This window comes from Rhineura floridana, chromosome 5, assembly GCF_030035675.1.
Source record: "Rhineura floridana isolate rRhiFlo1 chromosome 5, rRhiFlo1.hap2, whole genome shotgun sequence".
NCBI classification, from domain to species: Eukaryota; Metazoa; Chordata; class Lepidosauria; order Squamata; family Rhineuridae; genus Rhineura; species Rhineura floridana.
The window spans coordinates 77,924,113-77,945,389 of NC_084484.1; the positions used below are offsets into that span (position 1 = coordinate 77,924,113).

General features: G+C 41.8%; 1 protein-coding gene across 3 annotated transcripts in view; it reads right to left on the bottom strand.

Moving 5' to 3' along the window:
- MAP3K15 (mitogen-activated protein kinase kinase kinase 15) overlaps positions 1 to 21,277 on the bottom strand; it is a 138,803-nt gene that overhangs the window by 103,207 nt on the left and 14,319 nt on the right. For all 3 annotated transcript variants that reach the window (XM_061627256.1, XM_061627255.1, XM_061627254.1), the window contains exons 2-3: positions 11,335 to 11,474; positions 4,357 to 4,380 (exon numbers count right to left, since the gene is read on the bottom strand). In XM_061627256.1, the coding sequence (XP_061483240.1) occupies positions 4,357 to 4,380; positions 11,335 to 11,474 (164 nt within the window). The remainder of the gene's footprint in view (positions 1 to 4,356; positions 4,381 to 11,334; positions 11,475 to 21,277) is intronic.

Sequence of the window (21,277 nt, forward strand, 5' to 3'; positions counted from 1 at the left end):
TCCCTTTCTAGAGATCAATCTTATTCAGAATTTTCTTACATTTTATCCTACCCTTCTTATCCTTTTTTGTGGCTGCAAAAAAGGTAAATGCTATTTTAGGTTGCATTAACAGAAGTATAGTTTCCAAATCATGTGAAGTACTACTTTCCCTCTATTTGGCACTGGTTAGGCCTCATCTTGATTACTGCATCGTTCTGGACACTGCACTTTAAGAAGGATGCAGACAATCCGGAATAGGTTCAGAGGAGGGCAACAAGGATGATCAGGGGACTGGAAACAAAGCCCTATGAGGAAAGACTGAAATAACTGTGCATGTTTAGTCTTGAGAAGAGAAGACATGGGAGATATGATAGCATTCTTTAAGTACTTGAAAGGTTGTCACACAGAGGGCCAGGATCTCTTCTTGATCATCCCGGAGTGATGAGCTCAGTATAATGAGCTCAAGTTACAGGAAGCCAGATTTCGACTGATCAGGGAAAAACGTCCTATTAGAGCAGTCTGACAATGGAACCAGTTACCTATGGAGGTGGTGAGGCATTCAAGAGTCAGCTGGACAGCCACCTGTCAGGTATGCTTAATTTGGATTCCTGCATTATGCAGGGGGCTGGGCTTGATGGCCTTATAGGTCCCTTCCAAGTCTACCATTTGCTTGCTCCTCCCTCTAGTCCCAATCCACACTACTTCCCAGACAAAAAGGACAAAGCAATGTTCTCTTCCTTGCTCCTCTTACAGCCGTCTCATTTTGAGTGGACAAGTGAAGCAGAAGAAACAATGAAGAGTACCAACTGGACAAGGAGGTTCCAGGGCCCCTAGTTAGGTATGGGTCCTTAGCAAATGTCAATTGATGCCAAGCCCTGTTGCCAGCCCTGGTGGAGCAGAAGTGAAAAATCTGAGCCTTATTTGCCACTTGAAATAATGTGTGCCCAGACAACGTAAGTGGACCCTGAACCAACCATCTATTAACCCACATAATCTTGACTAAAAGTTTGCCACAAACTTTTGTCAGGAGTGACCAAAAAAGAAAGAAAGTTACATACAGAATGTTCAATTCCCATATAGCTATAAAAGACACAAACTCAATTAAAGGCAAAAATATTTTACCTACATTTATTAGCCTATGTGACCTTCCCTCATCTGAAATAGGGCAATAGGTTAGACCTTAGTCATGAAACAAAACTCATCCATTGGCACTCTCATGAGAAGTTTCAACTGGAGCATAACTTTGATCCTGCTCACAATTTTATCTCTACTTGTGAGAGTTTTGTTGTAGTTTCTGAACATGACTGACATCTGATTTTATCAACTATAAAATAGGAATGAGTCAAGCCATGAGCTACCTCAGCTGCAATGTGTGTGTGTGTGTGTGTGTGCATGTGTGTGTGCACACGCATGTGCATGCTTGCCTTCCTGGTCCCAAAAATTTGTAAGCATTCTAACTTACAAGATTTTACATACGTTTACTGAAGCTGCTTTTACACTGCACGTTATTTCACTATTCTGACTATTTCTTACATGGTAATATGCACACTATGTTTAATCTATTGCATGACATGCAAGTTAACTCCGGAATTCTGGTGAAGTGTACTGCAGGTTTAGTGCAAACTTCCGTGATAAATGATACCAGAAATAATCTGTTATCAAGGCTAGGAACCCAGAAAATCGCTGGTTTTTCACTAGCTGCAGTTGCTCATGTGACAGGCATCCCAGCATGCAGTGCATTCCCGCCCTTTAGTTGCACAGGGTTTTTTTGCTTGACAAAAATTGTACCAGTATTCTGGCATCAGTGCACATAGCAGCAGCATTTCCTACACACGCTCCTGTGTCAACACAACTAAAATAATTTTAAAAATCAGATCCTAAAGAGAGAGGGCCTGCATGGCGACTGGATGAGATCTTAGACATCCTACACAGTGGGGAACAGTGTGCATGTGTATAATGGGTGAAGGATTAAAACAAGCCATGTGAAAGGCAGCTGCGCGAAATGCTGGTGTATCGGCTAAAAAAACCTGCTGATCCTTAACGGAACAGGTACTGCAGTATGAAAGTGATTTTAGAATCGGGACAGAAGCACTCCTTTTTTAATCCGTTACACTAACACAATCAGCCTCGTGTGAAAGCAGCCTGAGTTCTGTTTTGAAATCAATGAAGTTATCTGTCCCACAGTTTTTCAAGGACTATTTCCAAATGTAATACTCCTACTGATTAGCATTCTCACTGTGGAAGCAGAAAGCTTTAATAAAAACCGAGCTGTGTTTTGAATAAATGTATTTGAAATCTTATAACTAGGTATGCTTCATTTTTTGGAACCAAGAGGACTCCCCCCACCTCACAATATCTTGTGGATTAAGTGGCTCATGGCTCAGTGCATCCACATAAAGCTCTCCAAGCTCAACATGTAACAATAACAATTTATAAATGTTAGTTTGTGTACCATCAGTCTCCTCTAACTGCCTCTATTGTGTTAACCACTGTGAAGTATTTAACAAATACAATAGTAGCCACACTCCACAAAATGTAGAGATTCTGTTTAATGAGTTATTAATAGCTAAAGTATTTACAAAATTATAAGAAACCAACATTTCAGTATTAACAAAGGCATACATCCATTAACAGATTATTCTAAAATACTGAACTGTTGTGCTATCACATGACTTACTACCTTTATTCTACTTTTTTACATTTACTAGAATTGTACACACACTATATTTACTTTTATAACTCAGCCCATTTTCAACAGTCAAAGCAGGTAACAATTGTTTAAAGGGCAAAAGTAAAGTGCAATTCATTTACCATTAGTTGAAAAGTTGAGTGATGAGTCACCATCCCCATCAAATTTTCAACATTATGCTGTTGCAGTGTTACGTTAGCCAAACACTATGCACTGCTTTTAAAATGATCTAAATTTATAACACATAAATAGCCACTAGCAGACATTTCCATTTGTTTTGAGGCACTATGGAAAAGAATCAGATTTCTGTTTTTCAGTGGTCTGGTAATGAAGCCTGAAGGAATGCCTGTTCCACACTATATTTAATCCAGATCTAAAGCCCCAGAGGCAGTTGATAATACAAGACGCTAGTGAAGGGGGAAACATCCACCCACTGCCGACCCCTCATGGGAAAAGTGGATTTTCCTATTTGCTCCTGACCAGCCATTTTCAAGGCTGCAACCTCTTCTGTTATAATCCTAACTCAATTTATCTGGGAGTAAGCCCCACTTAATTCTTCAATAGGACTTCTTAGTAAACATGGTTAGTACTGTGCTATTAGTCTCCCTGTTGAAATCAGTGGAGAAGTTGATATTTCCAACGATCAACAGGTTTATGTATGAACTAAATAAAATTAGCTATTTGTTTATTTTGTGGGAAAATCCAATGTGATACAAGCCATAGGAACCGTATCCATCATTAACCGGCAGCACTGAGAAGATGGCCCCTTCCTGACAATAGTTCCTATACTACAGAACTGGAGACACAAAGGGATTGAAGGTGACATAACTCACTGGCTTAATCCTGGCACTTGTGATTGATCTCTGGCCATATAATTCTTACAGGTTAAAAGCACAGCAGTCATGGCAAAGGGCATTAACCTGTGGTTTAGGGCTGAACATCTAAAAGATATTAGGGTTACTGCAATATCTTCATACATAATTGCTGATAAAGTCACAGTGGCCCAGTTCACACATAAAGCTAAGCCATGGTCCACTTAACTATGGTTTGTTTGTTGTTTGATCATCTGATCCCTGTACAGCAGCTTAACTATGGTTTGTTTACTATCAACAAACTATGATCTGACACCATGGTTTCTTGTTGACTTACAAGTCTTAGCTTGTTTTAACTGTGGCTTGGTGTTACATGTGAACCCAGCACCCTTCCTGAACCATGGTTTGTGTGGTCAAGAGCATCTAGAAAATAAAACAAGCTTTCATGAAATAAGCCATGGCTTGTTTGGTCATCTGTGGGCCAACACATTATTAACTCATCGTTTGTTAACTAAAACCAGACTTATCTTTATGTGTAAACCAAACCAATGCTTTTGTACAGGACTGTATTTGCTGTATGTTTAAACTCAAGAGCCTATATCAGGAAAAGGTGGTTTCAAAGCTAAATTCAACTTCTTTTCATTAAATAAACTCCAATCCAGTGGCAATGTAAGCTTGTTTAAATCCACTGACCTCAAAAACAACAGGTTTGTGTAAACTGTATGAAGAATAGTAGCCATGGTTTGTAGCAGCCATGGCACACTTTGGCAAACACGCTTGAAGTTATGCAGCTGCTCTGCACAGATTTCCTTCAAAATGAACACTTCTGTGGTATTCCCAACTTACATTTTAAAACACAGGATCTTAAACACTTACTGTGTTTTTCTGAGACACCATGTCCTGGAAAAGAAATAAAAAATGTAAACTTATATAAGGTGAAAAATATGCATGTTTATGCCAGCAAAAATATGCATGTTTATTGCCACCAAAAATCATATCTTAAAATTGTCATCTTGAAGGCTGAAATGCTTTGGAAAATAAAAGCATTCTACTGGGCTGTGGGTTCACTGGTTTGGAGGAATATCCTTTGTGTGGCTTTAAAGTGAGGAGGCTATATTAAAAATGTTCTATTTTAATAAATGATTATACAGTGTAGGTCTGTAAAAATCAGATGAATAATTATTAAAGCAGTTTAAAGATCAGGAATTTTTTCCTTCATGTACCCTCTGTGGCGCAGAGTGGTAAGCAGCGGTAACGCAGCCGAAGCTCTGCTCACGGCCGGAGTTCAATTCCAATGGAAGGAGGAAGTCGAATCTCCGGTAAAAGGGGTCGAGGTCCACTCAGCCTTCCATCCATCCATGGTCGGTAAAATGAGTACCCAGCATACGCTGGGGGGTAAAGAAAGGCCGGGGAAGGAACTGGCAAACCCACCCCATATATACGGTCTGCCTAGTAAACGTCGCAAGACGCCACCCTAAGAGTAGGAAATGACTTGCACTATAAGTGTGGGGACACTTTTACCTTTACCATAGAGTTACAAAATCAGAACTGCCACTGCAACATATTATACACAGGGAAGGAGCATGGGTTTGGGAACCCCACATATGGTGCACCAAACGAAAACAGAATTTGGCAATAGAACTCTTTTTGACTCTACTGCATTAGAAGATTTTTTAAAAACACCTCTAATATTTAAATTACTTTAACCTGGGCATCTTTCATCTGATTTCTCTAGTATTTAGAATGCTTCTGTTCACTACCTAATTCATTTCTTACCAAGAGAACAAATCATCCTTACTTTATTAGGAATATAGATTTAGTAAAATAGCCAGACAGAAATTTATATTTGTGTTATATTTATGAACATCTGCTTGCCTGGTGCAGCTTCCCCAGTCACTTACTATAAACAATCCTAATACATTTTTGGCCAATACAGAATTGTTTGAATGGCTTGCTGTACTTCACTGCAGAAATAAGTAGCTGGAATGTGATAATAAATGACCAGACAGAATTCAATAGGTTCACCTTCTCCAATCACTTGATATAGACTTGCATAATTAAGCAAACATTGGTAATTCTACAGAAAGTGTGATTCAGTCATTTTCTCTTCCAAAACATAGACATTTTAGGGTCAAAAATTAGGCTCTTTCAAATTCACTTGCAAAACAAAATGCAAGGATGTATGTTCCAAATGACTAAGTTCTTGGAACATAAAGTTGCAAACACCCATTCTTTCCCTTGGACTTTTAGCAATAATCCTTAGCTGCTTGGGTGCAACTTGGAAGCTGAAGATGCCAGAGGAGGACACTATTCCCCCTCCCAATTCTCCTATATGTTTTTATTTCGATTAGTGGACAGTACTGCTTCAGGCCACAGGAAGCAACTTATTTTCATAAGTTCTGTGTGATAATTAATTTGTAAGAACAGACTGTTGGTCTTACCTGAATTGTGGTTTTTCCGGATATCATGCCATCAGGTGGGTAGTAGTGCTGCCTAGTGTCCGAAGGCAGGAATACACAGGAGTCCAGACTTTAGCTGCTCCTTCCAATCTTAACCCCAGTCCATTTCAGACCAACTGTTCATCGAATCCATGCCCTCTCAGGATAAAAAGGAATACAAGGAGCAGCAGCCGACAAAACATACATCTTGACTTCCAAAACCAAACACGAACAACCTCAATAGGAAAGAACATCCTTAGCAGTAACTTGATGAAGGAAGTCAATTTAAATTGAAACAGATCATGTATAAACTATTTTAAGTTATCTCCAGAACAAGACAGGCAGCCCCCCTCAACAGGAAGGGTCTGATGACATGATACCCAGGAAATCAACCTTTCAGGTGAGACCAATGGTCCATTTTCCCCAGGTAGCATGCCACCAGGTGGGATGTACCAAAGCAGCCCCTGTAGGGAGCACCCAGGTTGCCTAGAAGGAGAACAGTATCTGTTGTAGGCCATGCCTACCAAAGAAAGCGTCTGCAGACACATAGCAATCTAATTTATAGTGTCTAATGAATGAATTTGGTGTGAACCATACAGCAGTCCTACAGATATCCACAATAGGAGCATTAGTTGCAAAGGCAGCCATAGTGGCTGCCGACATGGTAGAATGGGCTGTGATGTTTTGAAGCACCGGGGTCTGAAGAGACTCATAAGCCAGAGTTATGCAGGCACACAGCCAACATGACATATGCCAGGCTCTCTCGAGGGGGTGTGTTGGCTGGGGGCAAAAGAAGGGTAATATGACATCCTGACTGCAATGAAAAGACACCTTGGGTCAAAAGGTGGGATTGGTACGGAACACCACAGAGTCCTTATGGAACACACAGAGATGACCGGTGATGGACGAAGCCCCCAGATCCAACAGTCTGAGGGCTGAAGAAATTGCCACGAGAAAGAGGGCATTGAACCAGAGCAGACATAATGGAATAGATTGAAGAGGCTAAAAGTGGAGGCTTTGCATGGCCTGCTGAACCTTCTGAAGATTCCGAGTGGGATATCCATAAACCACAGATGGCGAGAGAAGAGACGCCCCTTTCAGGAACCACTTGACCAAAGGGTGTGTTCCAAGGGGAGGCTGGTGTGGCCGCGCCAACAAGATGGGAGAAATGGCTGAGTCCTGCCTGTGCAGAGTGTTAGGTCTTAGCCCCATCAAAAATCCCACATGGAGGAAATCCAGTAAGTGATTAACTGTGGCATTAGATGGATGAACCACCTTCTTGGAGCACCATTTAGCAAAGGCTGACTACGTGTCTTGATAGATGCAAACAGTGGAAGGCTGTCTGGAAGCCAAAATGGTAGTGATAACATCCTGAGAGAGCCCTGAATGTCTCAAGTGGCACCGCTCAACATCCAGGCTGCAGACACAGCCACTCGGGATCCAGATGGCAGATTGGACCTTGAGACAGCTGCGATGGTAGATGCAATGGTTTCTGAATTGGAAGAGCCAGTAGATCCAAAAAACATGGTCTGCAAGGCCAACAGGGTGCCAGAAGGATCACCTGGGTGCGTTCCTGACAGAGCTTCTGGATTATCCGCCCTAGTAGAGGGACTGGAGGAAAAGCATAGAGGAGCCCCTTTGGCCACAGTGTTAAAGTGTGTGTTGACTGCCTTGGCACCTGCTTGATGACACCTTGCAAAGAACTGTGGTAGCTGTGCATCCTGAGTGCAGGCGAAGAAGTCTACCATGAACAGGTGATGCATTCAAAACACCTTGGGATGTATTTTCCACTCCCAGCGTAGAACTTGTTGCCTGCTAAGCCAGTCCACTTCGATGTTCAATTCGCCATTGAGGTGCTCCACCCTCAGGAAGTGTAAGTGACGTTCAGCCCAGTTGAAAATGAGGGTCAATTCCGCTTGGAGACCTTGAACGTGTGCACCCTTGACGGTTCAAATGTGCCTTCACATTTGACATGTGTCATTGTCAGTCCGGACAAGAACATTGGACACATGGAACTTCTGATGAAAGTGAAGGAGGCCCAGATGCACTGCTTGCAGTTCCAATAAATTTATGCTCAGAACTTGTTTGGTTGATGTTCAAATCCCTTTAAGAAGGAGGGAATTGTAATGGGGGCCCCACCCCAGCAAACTGGCATCAGTCATGATCAGGGTCCTCTTGGGTTTTTGGAAGGTGGTGCCCCTCTGCAGATTCTTAAGCACCATCCACCAGTGAATGAGGCCCACAGGAAAGGGGGGAGCCACACCCCTTTGTGCCTGGAATTGGTAATGTCCAGCTGAAAGGACAGAAGAGCCCACTGGACTGGCCAGGTATGATGTGAATGGAGAAAATGAAGAGTCCTAGAGCTCTGGCAAGGAACATCAGATCCGCCACTTCCTGGAACATTAGGTGGTGAGCTGTGTGGATGACAGCCATTACCCTCTCCGAGGACAGAAAGGCCATTGCACAAGCCATGTCCAATATGGCTCCAAGGTGCTGCAGATGTTGGGTTGGACTCAAATGGCTGTTTTCCAGATTGACGAGAAAGCTGTGGTCCCTCAAGGCTGTGAGAGTGAGGTGTATATGAGAGGACGCCTGCGACTTGGCCCTTACCAGGAGATCATCCAAGAAGAGATAGATGTGAATCCCCTGGAACTGGAGATGCACCACGAGGATTACTATAAACTTCAATGAATGTCCTCAGAGCTGAAGAGAGACTAAATGGTAGGGCCTGGTACTGGAAGTGGGCCTGACCATACGCAAACCTCAGGAATTGTCAATGGGTGGGCCATATTGGCATATGAAAGTAGGCTTCCTTCAGATCAACAGAAGCCAGAAAGTCCCCTTCCTGAAGAGCCTGCCCAATTTATGAGAGAGACTCCATCATGAAACACCGATGCCTGAAAAAGGTGTTGAGAACTTTGAGGTCTAAAATTGCCCTACATTAATGGTCTTTTTATGGCACTGTGAAAAAAATGGAGTAAACACCTGAGTAAAAGTCGTAGGGATTCACTGGCTCTATTGCTTCTATGGAGGCCACATGAGCTATGGCCTCCATCATCACTGCCTGCCTCTCTGGGGAGTTGGACAGGGGTTAGTGAAGGAATCAACAAGGAGGAAGTTCTCACCCAAGAGTCCATGGTTATATGTCTGCAGGTGCTGGCAAAGTGAAGAAGCCTGTCCCGCACTGGAATGGCATCTGTACAGGCACTGTTGATGTCCTCCACAACCAGTGCTTGGAGTACAAGTCAAGTGTCCAGAGAACTGTTTTGATTATGTCCAAAGAAGTGGTGCTTGTTTCAGTAACCTCTAGAAGACAAAGTTGCAGCCCCTAGCACTGGGCCATGGTGCCCAAAAGGACTGTTGGTAGGGGTACGATGCTGATCTGTGGGCAGCTTCATGGTCGTCTCTTTTGGTCATGGCCACGTTTTCTCTTATCTTTGGGATCAACAAGCACTACCATGAGAGCCTCATCCCCCAAAAGCATGTTGCCTGTGTAGGGGGCTGTGGAAAGGCTGATGTCATCAGCATCCCAAAGGCGTAGCCAGAGAGTCCAGTGAGCCACTACACCCAGGGACAAAGCCCTGGTGGCAAACTGTGTAGTGTAGAATGTTGCATCTGCCACAAAGGCTGCAGCCTTGTGTAGTTTTACCAAGGTCTTGCAGAGCCGAGCTGAGTCAGGCTGAGGGTCATCCAGTAACTCATCCAGCCACATCACTGAGGCTCTGGTGATCAAGAAGTCAGTGCAAGAGGCCCAGGTTGCATCATGCGGAGGCATCATGGGTCTTCCTAAGAAGAAAGTCCAATATCTGTTCAGATGGATCTTTAAACTGGAAGTCCCCTTCTTTGGAGAGGAGAGATTTAGAGACCAGACTCAAAATGGACCCGTCCACTGCCACGGCCTTCAGGAAATTCATGAAGTCTGAATCCAATGAATAAAACTTGTTAGCAAAGGCCGTCACATGGCATGCATGCAGTGGATGGCCCCATTTCTCCTCTGCCATCCTGTCAAGGAGGTCAGGAACTGGAAAGGAAATTACCGAAGACTTAGGTGCCTTCAACACCCTGGCATCCTTTACTGGGCCAGAGAGGGCTCAGGTTCAGGCCTCTCCAGACCCAAGGTGGCTAGAGACTTGTGAAATAAAGCGAGGTAGGGAAAAATAGCTTTTATTTATTTATTTATTATTTGATTTATATCCCGCCCTTCCTCCCAGCAGGAGCCCAGGGCGGCTCTTGCCTTTGGACACCAGGCAGCTTTCCAAAAGACGAACAGAGCAGGTAGGGAGATGCTCCCACATACACCCAGCTGCTGAAGAAGAAGATGGTGCCATAGCTGCAAGCACCAAGGGATGTGCAGCAGTGGAGGTTGAGAAGGGTAGATAGGAGGAGAAGCAGGGAAAGGAGCTGCACTGAACCGAGTGGCGATGGTGACTGCAAACTGCACCCTTGCACAGGCGGTAAAGGAGCAAGGAGTGGAGCCACGCCCTGGCAGCAAGAAGCAAACTGCAGCAACAAACTCCAAGGAGGGTAGCCGGGACAAGGAGCAGGGAGCAGAACCGCATCATGAGAGACGTGCAGCAGCAGCTAAGGATGGAGCCATAGCAGTGAGCTCTGAGGGACAGGCAGTAAAGAGGAGAAAGCTCAGGGGCCACTCCTGGGGATGGGAGGAGTGGAACCGGAGCTGAGAGCTCTGAGTCCCAGTGGTGGCAAATGAGGGTAAGCACCTTCCTGAGGGGAGGACTGAAGAAGAAGAGGAGAAGGCTGCAGGAGCAAGCCTCAAGAGAGGGATGCTGGCCAAACAGACGGACAGACACACAAAAAGTTTTTTTTAAAAAAACAGAACCAAGTCAGAACAAATAAACACCATAAAAAGGGAGATTTAACAATGAACAGACTACCAAAGAACAGTTTCACACTAAGTTGACAGAGCTAAGGCTAAAAGGATCGGCCAAGAACAAAAGACAGGAATGGACTGAGGTGAAGACCGGAAGGAGCAGCTGAAGTCTTGACTCCTGTGCTTCCTGCCTTTGGATACCAGGCAGCACTACTCCCCACCTGATGGCATGCTACTGGGGAGAAAACATAGATCTTCTCTTAGCCAGAACATTTTTAATCTTATACTTTAGTTTATAGTTGCAGGCATTTATATCTTTATTGCAATGTATGATAACAGCCCAGTTCAGTGGTGGCTGGTGGCTCCATGTCAGTGGGGAAGTGGACTTTCAAGGAGCTGCCAAGGTGCTGAATCTTGGACTAAAACCCAGTGGGGATTCCACTAGCCCAGTGACATAGAGCCACCAGCTGTCACTGGTCCAGTTTAATTCAATAAGGAAATGCAGCCAAGTAGTTATTCACATTAATACATGAAGAAACCCTTATCTTTAACATATTTAAGGATTCAGAATAAGTGGAACTGTACCTTCAGTGACTGAGCAGTATCAGCATCAGTGTCATGGTAAAGTATAACATTATTGGCCATGTCAAAGCTTTCACGTACACCAAGATGGTAGAATAGGGATGGTTGTCTGGAAATATCACTCATATCCACTACAGCAACATCTGTAATAAGAAAATTTGTTAAGGTTAGAAAGGGAGGGGGAGTAAACAAACATGCTTATTTCTAAACCGGTTAATCTTTCATTATAAATAATGCTTAAAATGCTAGATCTTCCCTTTCAAAACTGCATTCTTTTCATAACTGATCCACCTCATAACTTATGAACAAAACATATCTACAAAACTGCTTTGCAGTAGGAAAATCAACTATAAAACATATAAGCAGCCATGGATGGTGGGGTGTGTTGCAAATGCTTTATCTTAAGTCTCTCACCCAACATAAGCTGTGGCACATCACAAAAAACTCTATGGGCTCTTTCTATTCATTGCAATGGAAGTGGCAGATTCATAGACACTTAGGTTTGCCAAGTCTCCAGCTTTTGCCTGGAGACTCTGGTTTTTGGAGGTCCTCTCCGGATCTCCAGGTGAGTCACCTCAATCTCCAGACCCTTAGCTTTCATTAAAAAAAATATTAAGTTTCTAGGTGGTCTGGTTCAAAATACAAACAAAAATGCTAGCCACCGCCCCCCATAACTTCTCTTAGTACCAGCTACTCTAATCCCTGCCTTTTCAGGTTTTTAGCCAATAAGTGAAGTCAGGGTTGTGACTGACAAGACTTGTTGACCACCAGGCAATACCTAAACTCAACTTCAAGTTCTGAAAACAGTTTCCTTTTCCTGATCAGGATTTCAGTAAATATTTATCTTTCAGCAGCATAAAGAGTAATTTCTCTGTACAGGACTGAGACGTGCTTCTGAGTAAACATGCACTACAACAGAAGATCACAGTAGGATCTTGGTAGGCTTACACAGTAAACAATTTTGTTTATAATTATAATAAAAGTGTACATGCAATGTTTTTTAATTACTTGCAAAAATGACATACATTTTATCTTTCAAATAATTTTTGTAGTGTTATACTTTTCTAATTAAGGAATCAAACAAGTTTAAATTGTACTGGACTGTTGAACAGGGCAGTTTATTTGTCTTATTCATAACCTGTTCTGAAAACCTTCCAAATATGAAGATTTTCTGGGAGTAGAGCAACAATATTAATTCCACATACCTGGGAGTTAAACCCATTGAATTCAGTAGGATGAACTTTTGAGTAGACGTGGTTAGGATTGTGCTGAAAATCAGTGGGACTTTTGAGTGAACATAGAAAAGGACTGTGTTGTAAATCTTTCTGTCTCCCTTCAGTCCTCTTTTTAAAAAAGCAGTTAGGCAGGGCTTACTTAGATGTCACTGCTTTTATCTGCCAGTAAACTAATACTTATTTTTTTAAAAAAAATGTTCTACAATGGCCAAATGGTTTTGACAATAAACTACTATATGGGGTGTATGTATTTTTACATCTCCAGCGTGTGTGTATATGGAATATTTCCAACAACCCTGTGAGGAAGGGTTGGAAACCAAGGCAACTCACAACAAGAAATAAAGCCATTTAAAATCCAATAACCATAAAAAAGTATAAAAGAGTTGCAAAACAGCTTAAAGTGACATGATTCTGAATTTTGGATTGATTGAGAGAAGTTCCTTATGTCTAATTGCAGTCCTGTGCATGCTTCCTTGTCTGAGTAAGCCCCATTGAATACATTGGGACTTGCTTCTGAGTAAACATGCATAGATTTGCACCATAAATATCTTTACAGGTTGTGTAAATAATAAACATGTTTGATATTCATGCTTATGTAAATATTTCTTCATACTATGTCTTTATATGTATCTGATTTCACACTATGGTTGTAAATTATTATTTCCTCCACATTTTAAGTGTGCCCTTCTTCCTTGGGGTGGTCACGGTCCCCCTCTGTTTTCATCCTGAGGGGCAGATTAGGCTGAGAGATGGTGAGTAGCCCTTGGTCACCCAGTAAAATTTAGTTAAAATGATTTATATGCAGGCAAAGTTTATGAAGTAATACAGATCCACACGACACATTTAAAGCACATCCAACTCACACATAAAGCACATGACTTCCCCCAAAGAATCCTGGGAAGTGTAGTTTCCCCCTCAGAGTTATAGTTCCCACCATCTTTAACAAACTACAGTTCCCATGATTCTGTGGTGGGATTCACATGCTTTAAATGCATGGTGTGGATCTGCCCTAGTATGCTGTGCATTCATTAGTGAATTGAAAACAACAATTTTACAAGATACTTTTTTAAACAGGGGAAGGGCTGTAGCTCAGTAATAGGGCACATGCTTTTCATGCAAAGGTCCAAAATTCAATCTCTGGAAGAGACTTATTGCCTGGAATCCTGGAGAGCCAATGTTAGTCCACATTTATTTATTTATTTATTATATTTCTATACCGCCCAATAGCCATAGCTCTCTGGGCGATGCACAACATAAAAACATCCAATATACAAGTAAGAACATATATCAACAACTTAAAAACAATACACCAAAAGTAGTAGAACATAATTAAACATATAAACAACTACAACACAAGCCTAAAAATATTAAAACGTATTAAATCAGTTAAAAGTATTAAGATGTTAAGTAATTAAAATTACTAAAATATTAAGAGCGTAAGTGCAAATGTAGGTGTTAGAATAGATGTTAAAAATGTTGTTAAAATGTTTTTTAAAAGCCTGGGAGAACAAAAAGGTTCATGTCATCAGTACTGAGCTAGATGGTACCAAATGGCCTGACTTGGTATAAGGTAGATTCCTTTGTGCCTAAAAGTGGAAAGAGACTCAAGCGCCATAGTGACTCCAAAATTTATTTATGTATTTTATTTACAACATTTATATACTGCTTTATTGTAAAAAAGCGGTTTATAGAAAGAATTAAAACAATAACATTATTGGCAAAAACAGTTAAAAGACAGGTATTTAAAAACATTCAAAATAATAAAACCAACAATGAGTTAAAAACAAATAAAAAGCATAATAGCTTCTACATGCCTGGGTAGGCTTGCCCTGGGCTCCTACTGAGAGGAAGAGCTGAGTATAAATCAAATAATAAACAAATAAATAAATAAATAATGTGTTTAGCAGGTTCCAAAATGAGTACAGTGAAGACGCCTGCCTAATGTAAATAGGGAGTTCCAAAGCGTAGGTACTGCCACATTAAAGGATTGATTTCTTGCAAGAGCAGAACAAGAACTATGTGGGATCCATAACATGGAAAGCACACCTTGAACTTGGCCTGGTAGCAAATCAGCAACCGGTGCAGATTCCAGAGCAGAGGTATTATGTTCTGACAGGATCTCACTCATGTCAGCAATCATGCTGCAACATTCTGCACTAACTGTAGCAGGCAGGTCAGGTTGTGCTACATGGGGATTTCTGTGACCTTGGCTGACAGGATTTTTTTAGTTTTGGTTAGGAACACTGACTGATTGTGGGTTGCGGAGCTTTCTGCCTTACTCACAGGAATCTTGTTGTGGTTGGTATGGTATTGCATTTAGGAAATCATCACTGTCTTGTTTTTCTTTTTCTATTTGCATTTCATTTACCTCTGACCTTACTCCCTTACATCCATAGAAGCAACAACAGTGGTTCCATGTGGTCAGCTCAATCCCCTCAAACTCACTGATGATGCACCTTGTTATTGGTGTGATGGTTTGTTTCTTGCCCAATAGTGGTAAAAGAGAATTCACATACTGGTAAGTGTGGCCGCAATTGTTGTTGTCCCCAAGCTGCTGCCTGTGAAGGTAGACCAAACCATGTGTGTTTTCTCTCTGTCAATTATTACTCACTGGAATTGGGTTGGCTGTCAAAGTCAGTTTACAGCAGCACACAGAGTAGGCAGGAAAGAGCAGAGAATCTTCTTAACTCTTACTCATTTCTCAAACCTCTCTCTGAAGTGAAGGGTCAAGTCTGTAAAGAAGTTTGGAGCAGCCACATTAAAAGGCAGGCAGGGCATACCAGGCAGGGCGTTGTCAACACTTCAATATGGATATCATTGCAGAGGATTCCTAGTCAAGCCTTACCAACAGCACAATACTAACAATATCTACTCAGAAGTAAGCCCTGTTGAGTTCTATGGTCCCTTAGGAAGTGTTTAGAATTGCAGCCTTCAGGGGCATCCATCTTTACTCCTGAGTGCTCCCATCTAACATTTCCACAACACTAGGCTTTCTTCCTACAATGGCCTTCTGGTGATTGATCTGGCCTGAGGGCACCGAAACCCTTCTCGCTAGAAGCAAGTAGGATAGATTAAATGTTCCTTACCAAGCTCTCTAAGCAGGTGAGAAGGAATTATCCTGTCACTTCAGCTTGACCTGGAAACACCCCATTTAACTAAGATTTCGATCTTGATTTCCAGTCAGATAATTTTTTTGGAGTGGTATGCTCCAAGCAACTGTGGTTGATGCTTAATGTATCGTGCTTAATGACATCACTAGAGCACACCCCCATTACATCATTAGGGACCGCTCCTGAAATCTTAAGGTTTGGGATTCTTCTGACCTGGCAACCCTATAGACACGGCACTAAAAAAAATGGTAGTCAGGCACAGATAAATTTTGTGTGCTCATTGGATGATGTCACCCAGAAAGGATTGTTGATTAAAGAGTGAAGACATAAGAGATGTTCAACCCTGGCTACTCAAAATAAATAATACACTTGCACAGTCAGAACTAAGGAGGTTTTCTATGACATTGCTAAGTAATTTATCCACATATCCCCTGCTATAAACACAGACATGGACACCATTTTAGATTGAACATTATAGTGTTCACCATGAGACAAACCATGAATAAGCAGTGAACTCTTCTATTACATATATTCTGTTTTTTATTTTTGTAGTAGTTGTTTGCAAATAAAAATAAAACATTGCCAGCTGACATTAACAATAAAAATATTTCTTCAACCCTAATTTAAACATAAAGGTTAGTATTGGCAGTCTATATGTCCAAATAGGTATCTGTATTAGACTGATGATTGTAAGCCATGTGTTCAAATTTTGAAAGGGCAAATGAGATCTTCCGACCACTCAGTAATTAATGGTGGGTGCTTGTCCTTGCAGTAGGCTGGAAAGACAAAGGCTCTTAGCCCCCATAATGGCTTACAAAATCCACTGTTGTAGTCTACCTGTTAGCTTCCACACCACATGGACATAATTTAACAGTGTGCAAACATCTGCAAATATCAAGGATTTCTCCAAAGAAAAGTTAACATTAACAATAATTGCTAACCATAAAGAAGACACTGCAAGTCATGCCCACATCATATGCCTCAAAGAGGCATTTTCAGCATTACATCACCAGCATCTATTTGTGTGAATTTTACAACACCACACAACTGCTGTAAACAGAGGTCATTGCATTTTAGAGTATGGCAATGCAATATTTAAGACAAATCAGCAGTTCAAGCCCCATCAGATTTCAAACTCTTAATCAACAGTGCAAAGTTTCAGCAAATTGCCTCACAGCATCAAAGGATTCCACACCTTAATGATCCAAGAGAACTTTCTATATTGGTGGTTATACTTTAACTTTTGCAGTGTGTGTGGGGGGGAGGATCCGAAGCATACTACAAATATACAATTCCATTATTTGAATGGAATAACCCCATTAAAATACTCCTAGTGAATTTTGAATCAGAGGAGAGCAATCTTGGGCATTATTGATGAAAAAATACACAGCATTCAGGAGAGAACCGAAAACTGTATTTTTTCAATATTTTTTAAAATAACCTCAGATAAGTTCTACAAAAATGTAGATAGCTAAGTAGGACTGTTCCAAAATGTTCATAACCATTTTCAAGATGAAACCTCCCTCCCTTAAATATTTCCTCCAACCTCACTCCCTTTTTCCCTGCCTATTTTCAAGATCGTTCTAAAATTTTTTGGATGATATCCAAAGTTAGACAGACTAAATGCACTGAAGCCTAGTCCACTGATTTCAATCTTCTTCAATCTTCTTGCAAAATATGTCCCTAGTCCAAAAATAGCTAACATGTTGCCCTCCAGATGTTGAGGACTACAATTCCCCTAAGCCTCAGCCAGCATGACCAATGGTCAAGGATTATGAGAGTTGTAGTCCACAAGACCCGGAGGGCACCACATTGGCTATTCCTGCTCTATTCAGTCAGTGGTCATTTAGCACTATCACATTAAGATGCCACATAGCCAATCATTCTAATTGGCAAACATTTATACTTATACCAGATCACACCCACAGCAAAAAATAAAAATAGTTAAAGGAAACTGAAATAATTGTCACTGTGGCACGTTTTATTTTATTAAATTTTTGGGGAAATCAGCTGCAAAAATTAAGTCTAGGTAGAGTTTGTGCCTGTGCAAACTCCAGAAGCCCGGTACCATGAAATCAAATTACCTTCCTGATGAGAGCATTTCTACAGAGGCACATGTTACCAAATTCTTCCAAGCTACACAGGAAGTAGATTGGACTGTGAAAGACTAACTCAAATTGTGTTTGCATTTTTATAAATCTGTAGGGCAGTACAATATCTCAGAGAGGAGGTCAGGTCTCCTGCTTCCCAGTGCATTCACTATAGCTGCCCAATTCCCCTGCTTTTAAAAGTTTGATAGAGATATCTGTGGGCTATAGGTACGTTCTTAAACTGCAAGGTTTTTTGCCTATTAGTGAATTTCTCTGCTTTTTAATCTGGGAGATAAGAAATGGGATCCTGTGCAAGTTTGATGAGAAACTGATTGATCATTTGCATACTTATTAAATTCAGTGGGATTTACTCCCCTGCAATCATGCTTAGGATAGGTGAAACTGACCATTGGGAAGGAGGAGGCAGAAGGAGCAGACTGGAGGAGGGCAAAGGAAGGGGAGGGCTGGTTTGATAATTCGCATGCTTAAAGAGTTCAATGGTATTTACCGTATATTCCGGCGTATAAGACGACTGGGCGTATAAGACGACCCCCAACTTTTCCAGTTAAAATATAGAGTTTGCCCAAGTTCTCCCCAGGAGCCTTTTGTGGCTTCTCCCTCCTGTATCTGGCCGTTTCGAGTCAATTCGTCTCAGGCTCTGCCGAGGCTTCCCTCCTCACGGCAGTAACACAGTTTCGAGTCAATTTCATCTCAGGCTCTGCCCAGGCTTCCCTCCTCACAGCAGTAACTCCGTTTCGAGTCAATTTCATCTCAGGCTCTGCCATAACTTCTTGAGCCTCGCTGCGTTGCCTTCCTCGCAGTGACGGTCTCTCTGGACGGCGGCTGCGACTGCTTCCACTCCCGCTGCAGCTTTTTTTTTTACTTAATTTTCCCGCTCTTTTTCAGCACCCGGCGTATAAGACGACCCCCGACTTTTGAAAAGATTTTCCTGGGTTAAAAAGTAGTCTTATACGCCGGAATATACGGTACTCCCATGCAATCATGCTTAAGTTAGGTAAAACTGACCATGGGGAGGAGAAAGGGGAGGGGGAAGGGAAAGGAGGAGATTGGAAGGGGATAGGGTGGGGCAAAGGAAGGGGGAGGGGAGGGTCAAGAGGGAGGGGATAGGAGGGAGAAGGGAGGGTGGGTTTGATCATTTGCATACTTTTTGAGTTCAATGGGATTTATTTCTCATATTTATTTATATGATTTATTTATCATATTTGAAAATGGAAATGGATTGCCTTCAAGTCGATCCCAAATTATGGTGAGCCTATGAATAGGGTTTTCATGGTAAATGGTATTCAGAGGTTGTTTTACCATTGCCTTCCTCTGAAGCTGAGGGGCAGTGACTGGCCCAAGGTCACCCAGTGAGCTTCATGGCTGTGTGGGGATTCGAACCCTGGTCTACCAGGTTGTAGTCCAACACTTACCAGGGGCAGGGGAGGTGGAGGGGAGGAAAGGTGATTGGGTGGATGGGCACTTGTCAGAGGGGAAGCCCCTTTCCTTTACAAAAGGAAAACATTGTCAACAGTATCATTGCTTTTCAGCATTTCCCCCGCCTTTTTATTCTACAGGAGACACATATAGCCCACCCCCCCAATTTAAACCAAAGCTGTCCCTGGCCACATCCACACCAGGCCTTTATTTCACTTTGGACAGTCATGGCTTCTCTCTAAGAATCCTGGGAAGTGTAGTTAGTGAAGGGTGCTCAGAGTTGCTAGGAGATGTCCTGTTTCCCTCACAGACCTTTAATTGGAGTAGCTGACTGTTAAACCAGTCTGGCTACTGGAGATTTGTCAGAGGAATAGGAGTCTCCTCTCAGCACCCTTCACAAACTACACTTCCCAGGATTCTTTGGGGGAAGCTATGACTGTCTCAAGTGAAGTCTGGTATTGGTGTGGCCCCCTGATTAGCCAAGCCAAGCAGCTGTGAGTCTGGCTTTTAGAGCACTGACAATTGGTTCTTACTGAGCATGCCAAACATTCAGTTCAATGCAAAATTTCTTAAATTAATTAAAAATCAGCCAGGCATTTTTTTTAGCTTTTAAAATGCAGAAGATGGTCAGAGTATGGGGCAAGGTCAGTCATAGGATTACAGGTACTCTATGAACATGGCTGATTTTTAATGAATTTCAATAGATTATGAGAACTCTGACAAAAAAGTCCAAAAGGGCTCTGGTTTCCCCCCTCTCTTTTTAGACTTTGAACTCTCTATTCTCTGACTGTCTTGTGTATCGTCATGAAAATTGAGAGTTTTGTTAAGCAAGCGTTTCTGAGTTCAGGACTATAAGTTTTGTAAGGTTTTGTTTTGAAATGAGCTTATGGGAAGCTTCAGAATGGCATGGGGGTATTTTCTATTTAACATTGCGGAATGTGAAAAATCCACACTGGCTGTATAATATGGTTCTGCAATGGCGGCATACAGTGAACTGAGCCAGCATGAATTAACAGTCATAGTCAAATATTGCTTCTCCTAATTATATCCCAAGACTACAGTGTTGAGTTACAATTGTACCCAAACATTACATCTATCATCATTCTCCTGGAACACTCATCACCGGCTAAAAATAGTAATGCTGGTTATTTCTTACATTTTGGTATCCAATGAATTGCATCTACTTCTGAAACAATTTGTTCCAATTACTACATAATTACAGCAAATTTTAAAATCAATCTTACTATTTGCTCCAAACAATGGAATTTCAGTGGGATGAAGATTGTACCTGGAGAGACCAGGTCAGATGCAATTATTTTAGAATTGCCACTTACTCAGGTCAAATGTGACACAGAAATATTTGTCTGGTAACAGAGTTGTAAACAGTGTCAATTCAAGTCAAATGTCTTCCCTTTTCGTTTTTGGAAGCTATTGATACATAAAAAGTCCCATAACATCTTCCTACTAAGGAAAATATCCCTACAAAATATAAGGTCAGACAGCTACCCTGATACAGCTTCTACCAGCCCTTAACACTTAAATTGGTCTTTGGTTTTGGCAGAATATCCCACACTTTTTATCTTGAGCCTGGTTCAGATGTCTTGGGCCAATAAGCCTTTTTCCAAATTGAGAACCTTTTTAAATTAATTTATTTATAAAAAATATTTATGGGCTCCTTGGGACTATGCAACTTGCCCACGACTGCACAGGTGGCAGGGCACGTAACCCCTGAACCACTCACTGTGGGGGTGATCTTTAGCTGGCCCTTTACACACAGGAGACACGAACGGGGATTTGAACTCACAGACTCTGGACTCCCAGCCAGGCTCTCCTCGCCACTGTGCTATACCAGCTGCTGTTACTATGGTTCAATCAAAAACTCCTATTAATCATACTAAACCTAATCTTGCTCTGTTATAATTTATGGTTGATATTTCACTGTGCCTGGACATATTTTCCCCTTTAAAAGGCTCTGGTTAATGGATAATTGTAGTCTGACCTATGTCCAGATTATAACTGGTTTTCCTAGTAGTTTGTAACTTTTCTTTCTGTGTCTCAAGCCCTGCATAAAGAT